Below are 20,315 nucleotides of genomic sequence, written 5' to 3'. Positions count from 1 at the left end.
CCTGTTTCAACCAAGGCTAAGAAAACAGCTGCCCAACATTGAAGCTGGAGATTGCTGGGATAGATTAATATCACTGCTTTATTCAGACCAGAGAGGTGAACAAATAATTACACTTTTGATGGAACTGCCCATATGTTTTAAATGTTCTATCAGTCTCAATTATACACCTTTTATTTTTAAATTAGTTTTTTTTTTTTTTTATTACTGTATGATATCAAATTTTGGATTTCATGAAATTGCATATGTAATAATGTGATGTAACAATGGTGTTCTCTGCTTGTGCTGCGGCTATTATATGCATGATTCGTCCTTTCGGTCCCCTTGAGTCCAGCGGATGTGCTCAGCCTTCCTCCATCCTCTTTTCTCTCTATCCCTTTACTGGGAATTCATTGTCGCTTGTTCCCTTAGGATGTCTAATCCTTGTGTGGGCAGCATGTGCTCAGAATTTCAGCAGATCTGCTCAAGGCCTCTGGGTAACAGAAGCGACAGTCAGAGGTCAAGCCATTTCTGAAGTCTGTGGCCTCCTCATTTCATTTCCAATCAGAGTGACCAGTGTGTCAGCTCACCAAAAGTCAGGTTCAGATGACTTCATCCTTATCCGATATTACGTGACAACATTCACTTTAAAAACGATTCACACTTCTAATGATGCAGAAAATAATAATCACATAGCTTCATTATAACCCGGCTGTTGGTGTGAATGAATAATGGTGCTAAACAACAGAATAATTTAAAACTTGGATAACTTGGAATATTGAATAAATGTGAATATCATTTTGTATGATATAGTGTGCCTACAGTGCTTGAAAAAGTATCTGCCCCGTCTGAATTTCTGAAATGGTCTCAATTATGCAAAAGGTGTGAACAGGGTACTGTATATTACATAACTTTCTTTAAAAAATTACTGAAGGATGTGTCATTGTTGTGGTTTTTGTTCATGACGCATCACTTTTATTTATTTATAGGTTTTGTTTGAAGGTCTGACAACATTCAGTGTAAAAATAGGCAGAGATACAGAAAATCAGATGGGGGAAAGCACAACTGTATCATTTTGAAACCTATTATATATCAAATTGTCATTGCCTACTGTTCAAAACATCTAGTGCAATGTGTATTAAACTGCATACGTGTTGTAAAATGACTAGCATCATTGATGGCCTTGACACTGTGTCCTAACCAGATGCGATGCAATAAGATTCCAGCGACAAATAATTTGTCTGTCCACAAGACGCGACGCAACTACGAGATGCGTCAAAATCAATCAAAACCCACAGCCAATCAGAACAGTGTGTAGGCGGGCTCTTGGAGCAAGTGCACAGCACCAGATAGTAATCTTAACGGCACTCACAAAAAAAGTAGGTTATCAAATTCACAAATATTACATAATTTAAACACTATTAAATATACATAGGCTACTGAGTTACTAAAACAATCTTTGTAAAAGAGTACACTTGTTTGTTCTTGTTTCCATTTGTTTGAGGTAAATTATCCATTGTTGCATTTACGGCTACAAAGCTGGGAGCACTAAATGATATTCAGTCACATTATACGCTTTTAACATTAAATACAGCACATAAACAGTACCTGAGATTATCATTGCCACACTTTGTGTTTGTTGTTCCAGCGGGACGGCGCAGAAAAATAGGAACTGTTTCTAAAATTGAATCGTTGCGTGTCCCCGTTGCGGCTGGTTAAAAACTCAAATTAACATGGAAAAGATATTGCGTGCAGTTAGGACACGGTGTAACATTACTGAATAAACCATAAACAATTTTTACTAAATTCATAAACTCACACTCCACGCTGAAGGCCGAGTACACACACATGCACATGAATGGCGGGGGTGTTTTATGAGACTGATGTCTGATTTATGAAGAGTCAGTGAGGACAACAGTAGGCAGATCATTAGTGTTAGATTCCGACTTGATCTCTTTCACTTTTCTGTAATACTAATGATGTTTGACAACCAGCGCCTCTCTTACTGTCTGAAATATTTCATATTTAATATATCTGAAGATGCAGTTTATTCCTAATTATTACCTTTCCATCTATGATTTATTTTGTATTCCCTGAAGCTCAGTGATCAGATAGATGGATCACTGGACTGTTTTGCCACAGAAATGAAAATACAATTGTTTTTGTCAAAGTACAGCTTGCTTTTTGGCCTCGATCACCCCTTACCGCTGCACATTTTGATGATTAGGAAGGATGTTTAGACATATTTTCAGGCTTGCAGTTAGTACAAAACATATCACGAGGGCTTCTAAATGACAAAGATACATAAAGTGTTTGCTAAAACCAAATGATATATGACCGGTCGGCAGTTGCTAGCCGTGTTGTCAGCAAAGTTCTGCTTAAATGCACAGATTGAATTACGCCCCACTGAATAGGTTTGTTACAGCTGAACTAAAGGCTTAATTTATGGCATAAAGATTTCATTCTATTGCATTTCTTCCCAGTGACTATTCTTTTTGTTGTGCCATAATCTAATACCCCATTTGGATAAGTCTTGTAAGGTTTTAATTAACTGTAAAAGCCGGAAATGAAAGAGCACCCGATAAGCACCCAAGTTGGACTGACCTTACACTGAACCAGCTTGTGATGCTGATTCAGTCCTCTATAAAAAAGGAAGAAAAGAAAAAGGCAAATGTAAAAAAGATTATATTAGGGCTGTCAGTTGATTAAAAATGAACTGCTTATTAGTTAGTAAAATGTATCGCATATGTTGAAATTAGCTGATAAAAGACATGGGGATATTTTCAGACATTACATTAAAAAAAGATCATAAATATAACAAAATATATTGTTTGTTTAATTTTGATATTGTTCTGCAGTCCACAGCAATACATTTTGCAATGTATCATTTTTAATGCCCTACTCTTTCATTAATTATCTCAAATTAACATGTTAAAGGCTAAATGTAGAATTCAGAAACCCTTGTTATTAGCGACACCGGTGGCCGTTAAGTGAACTGCAGCCAGCAACTTTCTGCTCATGTTCGCACTCTTGCAAGAAACGTACAAGAAACATGATTCAAGGTCCCGATATACTCACAGCGAAGTTCTTTTTTGTTCTTCACTTATAAAAAGAAGTTAGAAATATCTTTGTCGCGGTATCTTTGAATGAACATCGGTCCGTGCTGAGAGCGACGTTAAGATGAGTATGTAAATATGTGCTCCACACTTTCCTCAATATCAAAATTTCTGTCATGACAACTCTCGCACAGATTGGCATGGTAATGGATATGGCAATGTTAATGTATTTGGTCTTGTGAATAGGTCTGCTATACGCTGCTGATGCTCGACATTCATAGAAAAAGAGCATGCACAGTACAGAATGGCTCTTTCGACATTATCCTGAACATTGTAAGCATTCGTTTTATGTGTCATTGAACAGAAAAGAGACTCTCGGGAGCGCGCGTAACCATCACATCCTTTGGATTTTCCGGCAAAAATGTCCTTCACATAAAAATCAGGCCACAGGCTTGTATAGACCCCTTTTGCGCCTACGTCACGGCGCTAGCTGGAGGCAAAACAAACGGAAAACTGGAGGCGGTTAATACAAACCAGCACAGATTCGGCTACATAATAAGGAGCTTAAATTATTATTTTTATTATTAAAAGTCATCTTGTTGTGTTCTTGGGTGCAAGAATCAATGAAAAATGAGTATGCTGTATCTGGAATTTTTATTTCTAGAAAATATTCATATCATTAAAATTGCACCGTAGTGTCACTCTTTACATTGTCGTCTTGGCGCTGGCTAGGCAGAACTGCGGATTGAACCACACAAGTCTTTACATGACCATTCAGCACATAGTTATATTATTATAGGCATCTAAATATATTTATATGTCCTCAGTTTCTCTTTACCCTCAGTTTCTCTATCGGGTAGGTGTAGAAGTCAGGCCACTCAACCGGAGGTAGCGTTAACATTAATCCTGTCAGTTCGTCCATTGACTGAGCGTGTACGGTCATCTGGTTCCGTCCGTTAAAATTAACTTTTGCAAATAACAATCGGCATCCTGGACAGTGAGTGACCTTGCACATTAAGACAAAATCGGATTTTCTCCAGTCATTGTTAAAAAACAAGCTAACAAAACTTGCAAACTAACGTTAGTGAAGCGGCCAGAGGGATCTTTCTGCCTCCAGCTAAGCTCCGCCCACACAAATACGTCACCGTGTTTACCAACTGTAAAAGGGTCTATAGACAACCTGTGAAGTTGTGGAGGGTAGCGTTAAGGTTTCCCAAAAAAGTGTTCAAAGGACAGTAACAGATATTGTTGTTTGTTTTTCAGACAAGTGTGCATGACAGGAGATTCTTCATGTCTGCGTTATTTAGGTCTTATGTTTTGGGAAACCAGGAACTTTAAACCCTTGATATTCAGCATGCTGTGATTCACAGCATACATTCTCTGCAGACCTGCAACACAATAATCCTTGTGTCTCTGCATGCAGCAATATCCTGTGCAATATCATTACAAGAGAGAGAGAGGGAATTTGCTTAAAATGTCATTTTACTGCTATGACATTTTTTTTGGAAGGCAAAGGTTTTTGCCTTTAATATAGAATAGCTTTGCCATGCAGCAGCCCAGATTTCACTGTTTCCTTATGAGGCGCCTCAAGGTCAGAGGAAACAAGCCCTTTCTGAGCCATAGAAACGTTCAATCCTTTCACCCTGGGAAAGAGTAGTCTTCAGACTCGTCTTATTTGTGGTGCAATGTGGATTTCAATCATGGAATAATCCATTTTCATTACTTATTAAAATTGATCCATGCAAACAAAAGGTGGTGCGGAGATGTCATCCTCTGGGAACAATTGTAGCTCTCAAGCCTCATAAAATCAAAATCTAGGGCTTAAATGTGGAGGTTGATGTGTATTGGATTTTAAAGGATGCAGATGAAAAAGTAATCATTGTCCTGTTGCCTTGATGAATCAAATAATGTTGGAGAACCATTAAAGAAATCATCATCCTTCATCCCACTCAAAAAATTATTTTGCTGCTTGTTCAATCTAACTAAAATATGAATCCAACAAATTAATAGTTCGTTCAGTTTACTTAATCCACTTGAGGTCCCAATAGAAACGTATTAAGTAAACTTTAATTTTATAATTAGCATAATTAAACCAATAGAACTATTATATTATACTGAATATATATTTTATTTTATTTATTTATTTATTTTTGCTGAAGCCTAAATTCTACATTTGTGTTATTTGGTGAATTCCTCACCTACAGCACCATATATTTTGTTTTGTAAAGGTGAAATTGTTTTGCAGACATATCTTGGTCTGGGTCATGGTCTGGATGTCTTGGAGGTTTGGACTCCAGCAGAATTCATGCTGTGTTTCAGTGTGCTGACTGGCTCCTCCTTTGTCTGACTCCACTGTGAATTATACAAGCTGTATGTGTTCTGGATGCAGATAACAAAAAAGGAAATCGCCACGAGAATGTATACAATAGAAAATTAGGGGAAAGCAGTTTTATATCTTGTGGCCTCATTAGTGTAACCGAAATAAAAATTGGGTATTTTATTGGAGAAGTGATAAGGATACGGTCGGATGGAAGGATATGGTCTATAACCCTACAGCTGTTGTTTGTAAACAGATTTGAGTGTAAATAATGCACAGCCTGGTTAATAAAATATTTCTGTGAGTGAGTTTCTCACTGTAGTCAACCTATGGGAAGAAACAAAAGGCCAAAATGTCAGGAAAGGTCATGAAAAGGGCTGAAGGTGAAGAAACAGTGTTTCTCACTCAGTTAGAGATAGATTCAGTGTCATGTAATATACAATGCATTTTTCTGTTAAGGGATCATAAACACACACAGTTCTTTATCAGTCAGTTTTTTTGTGTCATTTTTGAGGTTTTCAGAATGTTTTAGATCTGGTCTTGATATTTTTTTTATCTGGCTTCCTTGTAGCTTTCTAAGAAATAGCTCACCTAAAAATTCTCTCACAATTGATGCTCACAACCTTATCATATCATAGAAGTGATGCACATGACTTGTGTGCTGTATTTCAAGTCTTCTGAAGAATGTGATAGATGTGATAGCTTAGTGTGAGGAACAGACCAAACATTTGTCAAATAATAGCAAGAAAACTCATCTTATTATTGAGCTGTCCTCACAGACTGCATGCAATAATATACAGTGCGATTAAACATAATTTGAATTAATTATTCAAAAAGAGTTTTAGGTAAATTGATGTTGTTATTCCTGAAATTTTTTTCAGTTTATCCCTGTGATGCAAAGCTGAATTTTCAGCAATACTCCAGTCTTCAGTGTAACATGATCCTTCAGAAATCATTCTAATATGTTGATTTGCTGCTCAAGAAACTTTTCATTTTATTATCAATGTTGAAAACAGTTGAGCTGCTTAATGTCTGTGGAAAATGTGATTTGATTAATAGAAAGTTTATTTTGCAGCATTGGTTTGTGACCAAGTAATGCCCTGTTTACACCTGGTATTGCGTTTTGGTCGATCGTATCACAAGTAGACGAGGGAGACACATTCTCATTTACACCTGGTGTTTTAATCTGTCTCTTTTGTCCACTTTCAACCATTTCTGTCCTGATTTCTTCGAGGGGAGGGTCTATGGGCAGGTGAATGTTTTTTTTTCAGATCTTTCCATATAATTGAAAAAGAAGCTAATACAATTTACATATGAACGCACCAAGCAGACGGGAAAACACGGAGAGCAGCAGCTTTCGTTTCTGCTCCGATAGATGCAAGATCACACCGAACGCTGTGTGTGTGTGTGTGTGTGTGTGTAGAAATGGCGAGAGAACATTGTGCTTGGTACGTTTTTCATCTTCAAACCAAACTTGGGTCTTCAGCTGACAAAGTTTAAATCCCAGCCATCTGGCTATTGCGCTTCCCACAATGTTTACGCGTTAGCTCAGTAGGCGGAGAGTAGGCGTCTTTTGCAGCGGTTTGAACATGTTCGACCACATGAGCGTCTACACTATGAAAGCAATCCGGTCAAATGTGTTTTCGACTACCTCTGGAAGTGGTCGAAAGTTGACAAGCTCAAAATGTTTTAGACCTGTACTTAGCGTCATCCACTTGTGATCCGATGGACCAAAACGCATCTTAATACCAAGGCCATATTTAGACTTTATTGTCACTTTTGATCAAATTAATATGCCGCGCTGAAAATTTTTTACTGACCCTGAACTTTTGAAAGGTACTGTATATGTATCAAATTGAGAGTTTGTATAAGAATAAGATCGAATCAGGAAATCTAATGCTCGGCCCTGATGCATGCTTGAAGTGGGCTGAAAGACGGCACCAATGTCAAGACAAACTCTCAGCGCTCAGGTCTAGGGGGGGTGTAAGTTAGTTAAGAAGTCGGTAGCTGACAGCACGAGGTGAAGGAAGGTGGGACATGAATGTTAATCAAGCTAATGAAGTTCTGGAGAGAGCGCAGGCTCATGCAGAGAGAGGGGAGAGAGCCAGATATCACACACACACACCGCAGCTAACAACAGACGGATGTGCCACCATGGGGCCCGCTGGTACACAACAGGAGTAAACAAGTAAACAGCTTACAATAAATGAGTCTCTTAACACATTTCCTAAATGTCTGGGTTAGTCAAGGACAACAGCATTGATGAAAAGAGTGCGTATATTGAAAAAGTAGGCTATTTGTAAATAAACATGCAAGTGTGTGTGTGTCGCCATGGGACTATAATTGGATGTAGAGTCTGCGACGTGTTCATCAGACGGCAGAAGGACACTTTACTCAAAATGGGCCGGATTTGAGCGGGAAATGGCCAGACACAAATTGCAAACTACATTCTTAACAACCATATCCATCAGGTCATCCATCCTTATAGCCATCTAACCGTTCCTCTGTCCAATCAATCACGAAATCTATCACCCCATCACTCACTAAATCCTTCCATCTTGCTGCGATTTGCTCATTTTCCCTCCCTCTAACGCAGTTCATTCATTCGTCCCCTTCTTGACGGTGGCAGCCAGAGGTGTTTACTCTTCCTGTGACTGCCAGGTATAAATATTGATGTGTGGACGGCCTGTATAGATGTCACAGTCCTTTCAGAGAGAGAAAGAGAAAGAGAGACATTGTTGTGATCCCTTATGCACTTTAGAGTTCAATAAACGATAAACAATCAACTTTAAGTGTCCATTCCAGACACTCGCCTGAAGATTTCTCAGACAGAAATCCATTACACTTTGGATTAACAGAAACTTTGACATTATATTTTAAATAATTCTGATTTATTGATGATTTCTTTGAACTTTCTATAAATCAAAGGATCCTAAAAGAATGATCACATTTTTCTAAAAAAATATTAAGCAGCTCAACTGTTTTCAACATTGAGAATAATAATAAATGTTAATCAAATTAGAATGATTTCTGAAGGATCATGTGACACTGAACACTGGAGTAATGATGCTGAAAATACATCCTTGACATCACAGGAATAAATTACATTTTAAAATATATTAAAATACAAGACAGTTCTTTTAAATTGTAATAATATTTCACAATATTACTGTTTTTTCTGTATTTTTAATCAAATAAATTGATTGACATTTTGATTGTAAGTGTATTAACGAACACACAATGTTTGGTGAGGGTCTATAAAAAAATGTCTATGACATAGAGAGCATAACTTGTATTTAACCTTCAACATTAAAGGTGATCATTTTTATATGTTATTACTAACTTTTTAATTCATATCCCTGCAGCCAAGCAACAAAGACTTCCAAAGCAAGGTGAAATTCTAAAGCTTTAAAAGAAACACACATACTTATACACACTGTCTGTCTGGCAAATACATCTTAACTTTTTTCATTCTTAGAAACATCTTGATTTGATCCCAGATATAAGCAATACAGTTGAAACTGAGCATCCCATATGCCCTCAAGTTGAGTTTATATTTCAAATGAATTTAACTCATCTCCAATGCACCAATTGACTACCATCATTCATGGCGATAGACTAAGTCTTTCTGATTTAGTTGTTGCTGGAATCTAACAAGGTTAGACAGGCATACAAATCAGTTGTGAAAATGATGGGAGTTTGTCACAGTGCATTCAGTCTAATGAAGAGGACTAATATCAGGAAACCATTATTATAGTCAGTCACGACCACTCACACAGTGTGTGAATGAAGATGTTGACAGCTGCGTATTTTACCACCTAATTTAGCCTCATTATTGCTCTCAGTGGTTCGGCACATGATACCTTGCTGTCCTCCAAATGTTAAACCTGTAGCTAGAAAGTATGTTATGTAATGATGCAATATCAGTAATGGTGATATTTTATTGGGTTTTATTTTGTGGACTTTTTAGTTATAGATACTAACTATTCGAGTGTAAACCTTGCTTCTCTGTTTCTGTCAAATCAGTAAGATCTCATCGTGCTGGAGACTGTCGCCATGTTTATGACATATTGATTTGATTTTGTGGAAAGCTGCACCGCGGTAAACAAAGAGCTCCTGCATTAGATGTGACAGGCACTCTGCTTGCTTTTGCTCTTCTCTGCATCTTCAGACGTCTGTTGTATAACTTCATATGTATACAACTGCACTCAAGCATTAGTGAAGGAGTATCTTAATCCATATCAATAGCATGTGGCATAAAAAAACCCAACAAGAGGGTATATTATTTCATATCTCCTGCTAGTGTTGGGAAATGTTACCTTTAAAAGTAATGTTATATTATTGCACTTCTCCTGTAAAAGTAACTAATTCTGTTACATTTTATGAAACTTGGCGTGTTTTGCCGTTGTTATTTTTAACTAAAAAGGAGTTTTCATTAATTGAATTGAGATGCAAGGTGAAATAAGTTAAAAATATTAGATGAAAAACAACTAACTGAACAACCAAATAAGTTGAAGTATTAAAATGAATAAAACTAAAACTGAAATCAAAATCAAACACTTATAAAAATGACGAAAGCACATAATAAAATTCTAAATTTTCATTAATGCTACAATAATTGTACTAATAATAAATTATTTTAAAATGATATAAAATTATACATACATACTAGCTCTTTTGTCAGACTATTTTTACACTGTCAGATTACTATTTTTACAATTGGTTTGCATTAGTCATAGTTTTGTTTAAAAATTTGTTGTACTCATTCATTTTAATTAATTTAACTCTAACGTCTAATTTTAATCACCGTAAACAACATTTTAAGTGACAAGGAAGTGCAAAATTATACTAAATAGACAAACATTTCTAGTACAACTCTGGACTTTTATATGATCTTGGACTTTGTAGGCTCTTGTTTTCCTGTTTCCTTTGTTCCCTTCCATGTTCATCGTTGTCATCTGTGTCTTGTTTAGTTCCTCATTACCTTGTGTATTCATTGAGATTATTTCTCTCCGTTTAGTGTTGAGTATTGTCTTTGCCATGTGTGTGAATTGATCACGTTTCTCACTACATGGATTGTCTTTGTTTTGTTAATAAAGTAGCTGCATATAGATCCTTACAGTATCTCCTCTTTCTTGCCAACACTGCCATGACAATTACTTCCAATAAGTCCTTTTATGGAAGCAAGCTTATATTACAGGTAGTGTGTTACCATGCCCTTCGACAGTTTCTTTTTCAGCTTCTCTTATAAAAATGTAACTTTGGTTAGGACTTGGCGGGTACTAGAGCATTCTAGAAGATCAGATGGTGGTGGGACCAGTGAGAGTCCCTTGCTCCGTGTTCCTGCTCTCTTCCCGGGATCTGAGTTATTCATAAGCTGTGAAGTCATCGGGAGCGAGGCTGCCTGCAGTGCTCCATTACTGCAAGCTCCTACCGGGCAGCAGCGTCGCTCTTCTGCTTCACCTCATGTCGTTTAGGTTGGCCATCTCTGATCTAATAGAAGTGAGTGATCTGCCGGTGCAGGCAGGAGGGAGACGCGCAGCAACGACATTAGCTGTTTACAGGGATCGTCTGTTATCTTTCACACAATCCCTCCTGCCTTCTCCTTTCCTCCCTGTCTCACCTCCTCCCACTCAAGTGAGAGATCTTGCAGACCCATAGAGCGTGAGAGAATTGCATGCAGTCGGGTCAACGAACAAGGCTGTGCATCCGTGCGAGCGCATACTATCTTTTCATCTTATCTTTTCATTCTGTGCTGATATTCATTCTTAGAACTTTACAATAGAAATTTAACACCTCTAAATTGTAGCAAGTTCAGTTGCAGTATTAATGATTACCAATACATGTGACTGACTCATTACAGAAAGAATAGGTTCATAAAAAGTCATTTGTTCGGAAATAGGACGTTGTTTTGTGTAGAAACACCGGGTTATAAACGAGTTTATATTTTAGGTCATGTGACTAATTTGTGACCAATTCCGTTGCAGTGTAGAGACCTGAAGTGCCATGAGCGAAAAGTTTCATAGGAAGAGTAAATGCCGGTTCTTGCGGAATGCATTTTTGTGTTCAATGCTGAAAAAAAGGCATAATTTGGCATATATGGAGTCAAGTTAAATAAGATCAACAGAAATTCAATATATCTATTAAATAATGCCATATAAATAATCATTGGGGATTATTTATACAATTTACATTTTTTCAATTTACAAATAAAAATATTAACATAAACGAAAAAAAATAATAATGCACAATGTCTGATTATTTCCATTTTTATAAACCAGCCAGGAAATGGTTTAATTTTCAGAATATTTGAATTTAGTGAAACATTATTCCACATTTTGTAATAGTGTTTATAATATTATTTGAAATGGTAATTGCTCACTATCACTTACTATTATTATAACTTACCCCGACCCCCATAATTTTGAAATATGGTTCATTTAATAATTCACGACTAAATTAAATAATTTACATGGGTTTATACATGGTTGATTCACCATATAAACTTTGATAATATTTTGTTTATATTGCAGTGTGGAAAATTAACTTTGACAGGCAAAAAATAAAACGGCATAAATAGACGAATAACACGTTTCTCAATTACAGACATGGATGGGCCCTTCCTATAGAAATGGCATAATTTTGTGGAACAAATTGAGCACAGTTTCGGTAATGGTATGCAGTATTTGTTGATCCTCATCCTGGTATACATTCGCACTCAGCATTGCGGCCAGATTAAGTGAAATAATGCATTATGACACAAATTGTGCAGGATAAAACAGGCTCACCAGGATTTTGTGAATTTATGAATAAAAGAGAACGCCATGAATATTTTGCAGATTCTCTTTGAAATTCATACCCTCACTCACAACCTATACAGTGTCCTCATTACAAAATACCTCTCAAATCAGATTACATGTAGTTTTATGCAGTGCAATGAACTGTATTGTTTTCCAGAACTTTGTGAAGAAAAATATGACTATGTATTTATTTGTAATCATTCTATACACTAAACAGATTTTATTAACATTTGTTAACGTTGTTATACTTTTGATGAATCAGTTAAAAACTAGGCAGAATATTAAACATGAGAAATTTAAGTCAGGATTTTATCCATCAGGAACTGATCAATTTTTAATTGTGTTGTAAATAGTCAATAAACAGACTAATGTGACTAACGATACAGAAAACTCACTCGCTGTTCATTCAGGCAGTGGTGAACTCAATAATAGTTCTGAATGATTCATCTTAGTGAATCTGATTCAAACCACTAGCCTAACTCGTGAGTGAATCTTTTTGACTGACTCGTTAAAAAAGAACAGGTTCATAAGAGTAATTTGGCAGCAAATTGGACGTTGTTTTGTGCAGGAAACACTGGTTATCGATGAGTTTATTTTTTTGGTCATGTGACTAATTTGTGATCGATTTAGTTGCAGTGTAGAGACCTGAAGTGTCATGAACAAAAAGTTTTTAAACGTTTTTCTATGTAAACGTGCTAGACGGACATTACATTTTGAAAAAAAGATTACAAGGACAATTATTCTTTGGAATAATATGCACCATTGAATCGTTCACAGTAAGACGTGCATTAAGAAAGCAAATAGAGTCAGTTTTGGTTTAATGTATAAACCGATTACAGAATAGTAATACTGTCTTCTCCTTCTCCTGGCCTGTAAATAACCTGCTGTAGCTCTCAAGCCTAAGTCAGGGCACCGCCTGCAATGAATCTATCAACGAAAAGTGTCATGGCTTTGGCATCTAATCGATGCTAGTCTCTGCCCTTCCATAGGTCAGTGTCAAAGCATTGAGACATCTTTGCCAGAGCAGTCTGATTCAGTATGACTCAAGCCCTCTTTTAATCTCATTCCCCATACGCTTCGCCTGCAAACTTTTCCCATGGTGAATACTAAGGAATATCTTTCCGACACACACCTCTGTTCGTACACAATAACCTCTGATGTCAAGATGATGTTTGTCAGGCTGCTGGGAGACCATCTGGAGCTGCTGCAAGCAATGGCACATAAACATTAGCAGTCGGCCACAGGAGTCAACCTCCCTCTGTCCGTCCGCCCTTTCTCTTCACTTCGTCTATGAAAAAACTCAAGCAAGGACACCATTTCACTGAACCATATGCTCCTTTATTTCAGCACATTCGGGTGGAATAACTGCAGTTTCAGTATAACTTCTCGTTGGTTGCACTTTGAATGTAAGCAGCTCAATGAAAATTCCTGAACCCAAAAGTTCACTTTCATGGTACGTGGATTGTAAAAATGGATAAGCCCGAAATGTCATCCTAACGTTCCCTCTCTTTCTTTTCCCTCAGGTGCAAAGGTCACATTCTCCCAAGTGCAGACCTTAAGGAAGGTAAGAATGTCCACAAGTGCCTGATCCACATCATGCGCTATACGGCTGCTGGAATTATTGTGCGCTAGCACCACTTGGTGGTTGCCTTTGAAGAGACAAGACTTTAAAACCACAACCTTCTCTAGTAAATGCTTATTGAGCCCATGAATTTTAAAATATGACCTGTAGTTTGTCTTTTAGCCATGTGAACTTTTGATACTGTACTCTCTAAAAATACACTTATTCACTCTCACTTCACACTCTCACTACACTTAATGTTGCTGCCTTAAATTTTTAAGTACAATCAACTTGGATGTTTAAGTCATTTCAACTTAAAGGTACACTGTGTAGGAATTTCTCCCATCTAGCGGTGAAATTGTATTTTGCATTCAAACGAATAGTGCTCTCTAGCGCCTCGCTTTTTCAAATGCGTGTATTTCAATTACGGTAGCCATTATGTACCAAGAAGCTATGACAACATGTCTTCCAATAGCACTTCATCGAGTTTAACTATACATGTTCTACTATTATGCTGCCTATATAATGCTGCCACAACCAAGCAATGAAAAAAAGCTTGTAATTTAGACCGTAAAATTGACTTAACTGTCGAGAAAAAAGCAGGCAACTTCAGCGTCCCTTTCAAAGTCTTTATCCTTCATTAGCTCTTTCCAACTGGGAAAAGCTATATCGATATTTACCCTAGTTTTTTTAATTCGCCGGTCACGTTTCCTTTTACATTATTTTTTTTTTTTGCTTTTTTGGCGACAAGGATTCCTTCTCCTGTGGCTCGGCATGAGTATGATCCTGCATTATGAAGTATCGTGCAGTGCAGCATTTCAAAATCTGAATAAAGACATTGATTTTAGCTAATAAAATACTTTAAGTTAAATTAAACGGACTTCAAAAAATTTGTTAAATCTTGTATAACATAATCTTTTTTTAAATTACTTAACTTATTTAGTTGAGTTAAAGCAATGTAAAAACATATGTTGCCATAACTTGTTGATGATATAATTTTTCACAGTGTAGTTTATTCAATTTGCTTATTTAATTTGCCTACTAACAATATCCAGAATTCAGAATTCAGACTGAAAGCCAGTGTTAGGACTTTTTAAAATTTTTGGAATAAAATGGCAATACTCTTGCATACTTTTTACTATTTATGTATCCTAAATACAAGTCAATTAAATAATATTTTTAAACATTGGGGAAAACAACTGTGTGACAACTTTATGATGGCTTTTCATAGTTTAAGATGGGTCTGGGACTCTGGGACAAGGGCAAAACAAAAATCTTTTTGAAATCAGTTTTAATAGGATTGTCATATAACAAAACAAAAAAAAGCTTTGATAAAAATCAACCCCTGTTACATAAATGCCCTTGTGGAAAAACAAAACAAAACAAAAACAAACAAATAAATAAAAATTAGCATACTTTTAAAAAGAGTACTTATCATGGAAGTATTTAATACTTTAAAAGAATATACTTGTGTAAACTTGTGTAATTTTTTTGTATGTTAATTGCAATTATATGAAAAGGTTTTGTAGTTAAAATTTTATGCTTTAAATGTAATCAGCTGACCTTAAAATTTTATTTTTGAGCCCCTTAAGTAGGACTTAAGTATATCTCTATATGGAATTTCATTGTACTGACAAACATCTATGGCAAATATATACTTTAATGTTTTATCTATTTAAAACTTTTGTATCATGTATTTACACATTTGTAATGAGGAAGTTGCAATTATTTCGTACATTTAAAATATATTAACTTTAAATGTAATATTGAATAACACACTACAGTTAAAATTATAATTAAGTACTTTACATGTGCTTTAGTTTGTTAGTCAACTCATCAAAATAAGTGTTCTTCTTTAAAACACAACAAACATAATTATTTAAAACGTCTTTTAGAGTAAATCTTTTAATCTGACATTATCGAAAAGTGTAATTTTAAAAGTGTACTTAAGTGTGTTAAGAAACAGTTTTTAAGTGCACTTAAGTGGCCTTTTATTTCATTAATATTATATTATGTCTTTTAAAAATATATATGTATATAATTTAAAGAAACACAACTATTGTTAGTGACAGTACTCTTATTCTCTAACTTTCAGGAACAGTGTCATTATTGTCTTGACAATGACAGACAGTCTGATCCAACAGAAGACAACTTTCCTAGACCTGTGCAACCAGTCCTACTTCCAGTCTCCCCAGGGGTCCAGCGTTCTTCTTTAATCAATCCCAGAGACATCACTGCTTCCCATGTCAAAAAGAGCCACCGTAAACTCCTCCTTAAGAGCAGCCCACTTGTCCAGCAGCTCAACGCTGACCCTCCTGGCCAGAAAAGGGACAGTCCCGAGCGAATGACTCAGGTGCAGAGCTCCCGTCTAAGGCTTATGAGGGAGGTCTGTGCCAAATACACAAGCGGAACCACTAAACAGACTATAACCCGCATGCACGTGTCCCGTATCTATGTGGAAGACAAGCACAAACTCCTCTACTGTGAGGTGCCAAAGGTGGGTTGCTCCAACTCGAAGAGGGTGCTCATGGTGCTTCAAGGTCTCGCTTCTTCCACTGGAGAGATCCAACATGACGAGGTGCATTATGGGAATCACCTTAAGCGTTTAGACTCATTTAATCAAAAGGGCATCATCCGGCGCCTGAAGACCTACACCAAAGTCTTGTTCCTGAGGGAACCTTTTGAAAGGCTAGTGTCTGCTTTTCGGGACAAGTTCGAGAGTCCAAACTCGTACTACCATCCAGTGTTTGGGAAGCCCATCATCTCAAGATACCGCAGCAATGCGACGCAGTATGCCTTACGCACAGGGGCGGGTGTGACCTTCAAGGAGTTCATCCAGTATTTGTTAGATGTGCATCGGCCGGTTGGCATGGACATCCACTGGGAGCCCGTTGGACGTCTCTGCAGCCCCTGCCTGCTGGACTATGACTTCATTGGGAAATTTGAGACACTGGAGGAAGAAGCCAATTTCCTTTTGAGAAGTATTGGTGCTCCTAGCAATTTAACATTCCCTAGTTTTAAAGACAGGAACCCTAATGCAGAAAGGACAACTTCGGAAATCACAAGGAGATATTTTGCACAGCTAAATGTGACAGAGAGACAAAGGACATATGACTTTTACTACATGGATTATCTGATGTTCAACTACTCCAAACCTTTTAAAGATTTATACTGAGGCCTTTTACAGTTACCTGATGAAATTTCTGTTGGCCTGATGTTCATATTTTGTCTTAGTGAGGGTATTTTATTACTTTAAAATGTTGTTTATTTGTTAACAGATGTTAATGTTAAATATTAATCACACTCTATATTTCTATCTGCAGGCTGGTCCTTGCGTTTATCTTGTTATTTACCAAACCCATTTAATTAAGGGATAGTTCAGCCTTATGACATTCCAAACCTGTGTGAACAAAAAAAGTATAAAAAATATTTTAAAGAATATTTCAGCCGTTTTTGTAAATACAATGAAAGTTAATGGGGTTCAAAACAACACTTGACTCCATTGACTTTCAGTGTTTGTAAAAAAAATAAAAAAAATTCAGAATCTTTTTTTGTTTTCAAGACCAGACAAGTCACCTTTATTTATGTAGCGCTTTATACAATACACATTGTTTCAAAGCAGCTGAAACAATTAGTGATAACAAAAAAATAATCCATTTCGGCTGTTGTTCAGCTGAAGTCCGGATATGGTCCGGATCCGGCTGACTACGGCATCCTCGGGATAGACCAAGAGTGCTGCACAAGTGCTGAAAAGTGAAGCCAAAGCGTCTCGATCACCCCCAGGTAGTTGGTCCCAGTATAGGTCATAAACCCCACCCTCCCCATGAAGTCTAATGGGACATGTTCGTTTTTTAAAATAAGTTTGGTCTTAGTTATTTGATGCTATAAAAACGGGAGTGTAACGTCATGATTGACAGTTTCTCTAAACGAAGTAGTCACCGAGGCACCAACAAAATTTTGGGGAGGAGATTGGAGCTTCAACTTTAATTTCTATATGTCCATAACTGTTTATTTCACACAGTAAACTTTAAACTAACCGTTTCTGTGGGAGTGAGAATGGGACCTTGATATCGCGGCTCCACTTCCCGCTCACTACTGCACAGAATCAGGTCCCAAATCTGCGCAAGATGTCAGCGCCATATTAGGACTTTGGCGGCTTCACTTTTCACCAATGCAAGAGAGTGAAGTGGCGTCGTCCATCTTTTTTTACAGTCTATGGGATAGACAGAGAGACTAATATTAGCGTAGATGCCATTCTTCTTACGATATAACAAGTACATCGCGTGTTATAGGAAGTGTTCACGGTTGCGGTTGACCTAATTTATGCATCCTAACATTCCTTTAACGGATGTGATTTATAGAAATGGGATGTGTATGCCAGGTCAAAGAGATGTGTTTTTAGTCTAGACTTAAACTGACAGAATGTGTCTGCCTTCCGATTAGTGCTAGGAAGGCTATTCCAGAGTTTGGGTGCTAAATAAGAGAATGATCTACTACCTGCAGTAGATTTGATATTCTAGGTATTATGAACCTGCCAGAATTTTGAGATCGCAATAGACGTGAAGGACTATAATGCTCAAGTACTGAGGAGCTAAACCATTTAGTGCTTTGTTATTAGCAAGATTTATTTTAAAAATGCATGCGATGTTTAATAGGGAGCCAATGCAGTGTTGACAGAACCGGGGCTAATATGGTCATAATTCCTGGTTCTGGTAAGAACTCTTAACTGTAACTGCTGCATTTTGGACCAGCAGCTGGAGTTTTTCTTTCCACAGAAGAAGGTAAGCCATACAGGTTTGGAATGACATGAAGTACAAAATGAGTACAATTTTCATTTTTGGGTGAACTATACCTTTAACACAATGTTGTGTGTGATTTGGCTCAGTGTGTCATGTTTTCTCAGACTGCATAGAACAGAACAGAATAGAATATACTGTACGAAGAGTGTCTAAAGTTTATCATGATGTTATTAATTAAAGTGTTGCAGGCAAGTGGTTTTACCACTAGTCCAGATTTAAGTATCACTTTACTTAATACAACATGCTGAAACATTTTCAACATTACATTTGCAAATTGTTGCTGGATTTGGTCTGGTACATCTGATAAGATAAAATAGATTTTTTTTGTGAATGTTTTAGAGCAATTTGCCTACAGTATGTCATGTATTAGAGCATGACCTGCTACACCTTTGCCTTACTTTCCCATTTCTCATTTATTGACGTTTTCTTTATATCAATAAATGTTAGCACTATCTTTTAATGTAAGTTAGATGACATCTCTGCATTATTGCCTTTTTTACTGTTGTAACGACGTCATGTAAAATAACAGTTATTTATAGGCTCCTAGTGGAAAGGATAGACTGGAAGCTCTGCAGAATCTAAACACCCATTATTCAAGTTCCTCTATTACTATTGCAGCTATTACTATTTCATGCCGACTTTAAAATTAAGGTGGATGTGGAAGTAATGTAGCCCATTACTACGGGGTATTGTCGATAGCGCCATCTGGTGGTTTAATGTTCCTTTATGGGGCGCGAGGCGTGACACAAGTGTTTTTTGCTAGTTTCAGCCCAACGCAGTTATCATTTTCAAGTCCTGCACCATGTTGTTTAAATAGCAAATGCATTTGCACCCATCTGTGCGCCCATGGGCATGGTGGTCTGAAATTGAGGTGTGTTCTGGCGCATTGTTGGCGCGTTGCTATTGGCAACTGAAATAAACTGCGCCATTGATCAACTGAAACCTGGTCTAAAGTCAATGACTCAGTATGTTTTTTAGTTATTTTAAGGGCGCATTAGTAATATGTCCTTATAGGCAGGTGCACTACGCGCGTATAGCCTACTCTGCTTATTACACACACAGGGACGCCCAGCAACACAACAACATGCCAAATATATATATATAAAAAAAGAATTACAATGTAAAAGATTATTATTGTCTGCATTAGGGATGTCAATTTTCACAAATTCCCATGATCGATCGTCGTTTAAATTAACGATCAATTAATCGATTAATCGTTAGCCTTAATACTGCGATATGCGTCAACTGCAGTGGCATATGGCCAACAGCATGACAGGGTCTGCAAATGCTAATGTTCCTCACCAAATCGATTAGAATGGTTTTAAATAAAAGGGCTAGTAGGATTGTAAAATGTTTCGATGTGATTGATAATTAAATTAATTATTTAATAATCAAATATAACTACTAATACAACGCGTCACCAGCGCCGCCTCATATGCGCTAGAATGTGTGACTGTTGTGGACGCGCTCTTCCTGGAACAACTGCACGCGCTGAATGAATCTGCAACCGTTAAACTGGAGCACTTTGCTAGCACGTTATTTATCTAAAAGAAACGCATCCTATATGAGATTAATCAGATATATTTAAAATAAACAATATTACAAATTATATCTGCACAAAATGACGCAAATTCATGCACAAGTGAACTTGAACTAAGTTACGTGCCATTCATTCAGAACTACTCCTTTTGTGGACGCGCTCTTCCTGAAGCAACGCGACACGGCAACTAAACCCAAATAATTCACAATTTTTTATTACAATATTGTTCTCTTTATAATGTTATGTAATATTACAGTCCCAATAGT

General features: G+C 36.9%; 1 protein-coding gene across 1 annotated transcript in view; it reads left to right on the top strand.

The window, feature by feature from the left end:
* The window catches only part of LOC308684408 (carbohydrate sulfotransferase 8), a 61,327-nt gene extending 41,879 nt beyond the window's left edge, over positions 1 to 19,448 (top strand). The window contains exons 3-4 of the mRNA XM_081355610.1: positions 13,673 to 13,713; positions 15,806 to 19,448. Of these exons, the coding sequence (XP_081211736.1) occupies positions 13,673 to 13,713; positions 15,806 to 16,885 (1,121 nt within the window). The 3' untranslated portion in view covers positions 16,886 to 19,448. The remainder of the gene's footprint in view (positions 1 to 13,672; positions 13,714 to 15,805) is intronic.
* Positions 19,449 to 20,315: the final 867 nt, after the last annotated feature.

The sequence above is a fragment of the Scardinius erythrophthalmus genome (genome assembly GCF_964197995.2).
Source record: "Scardinius erythrophthalmus genome assembly, chromosome: 24".
In the NCBI taxonomy this organism is placed as follows: domain Eukaryota; kingdom Metazoa; phylum Chordata; class Actinopteri; order Cypriniformes; family Leuciscidae; genus Scardinius; species Scardinius erythrophthalmus.
This window is presented reverse-complemented; position numbering and strand designations above follow the sequence as displayed.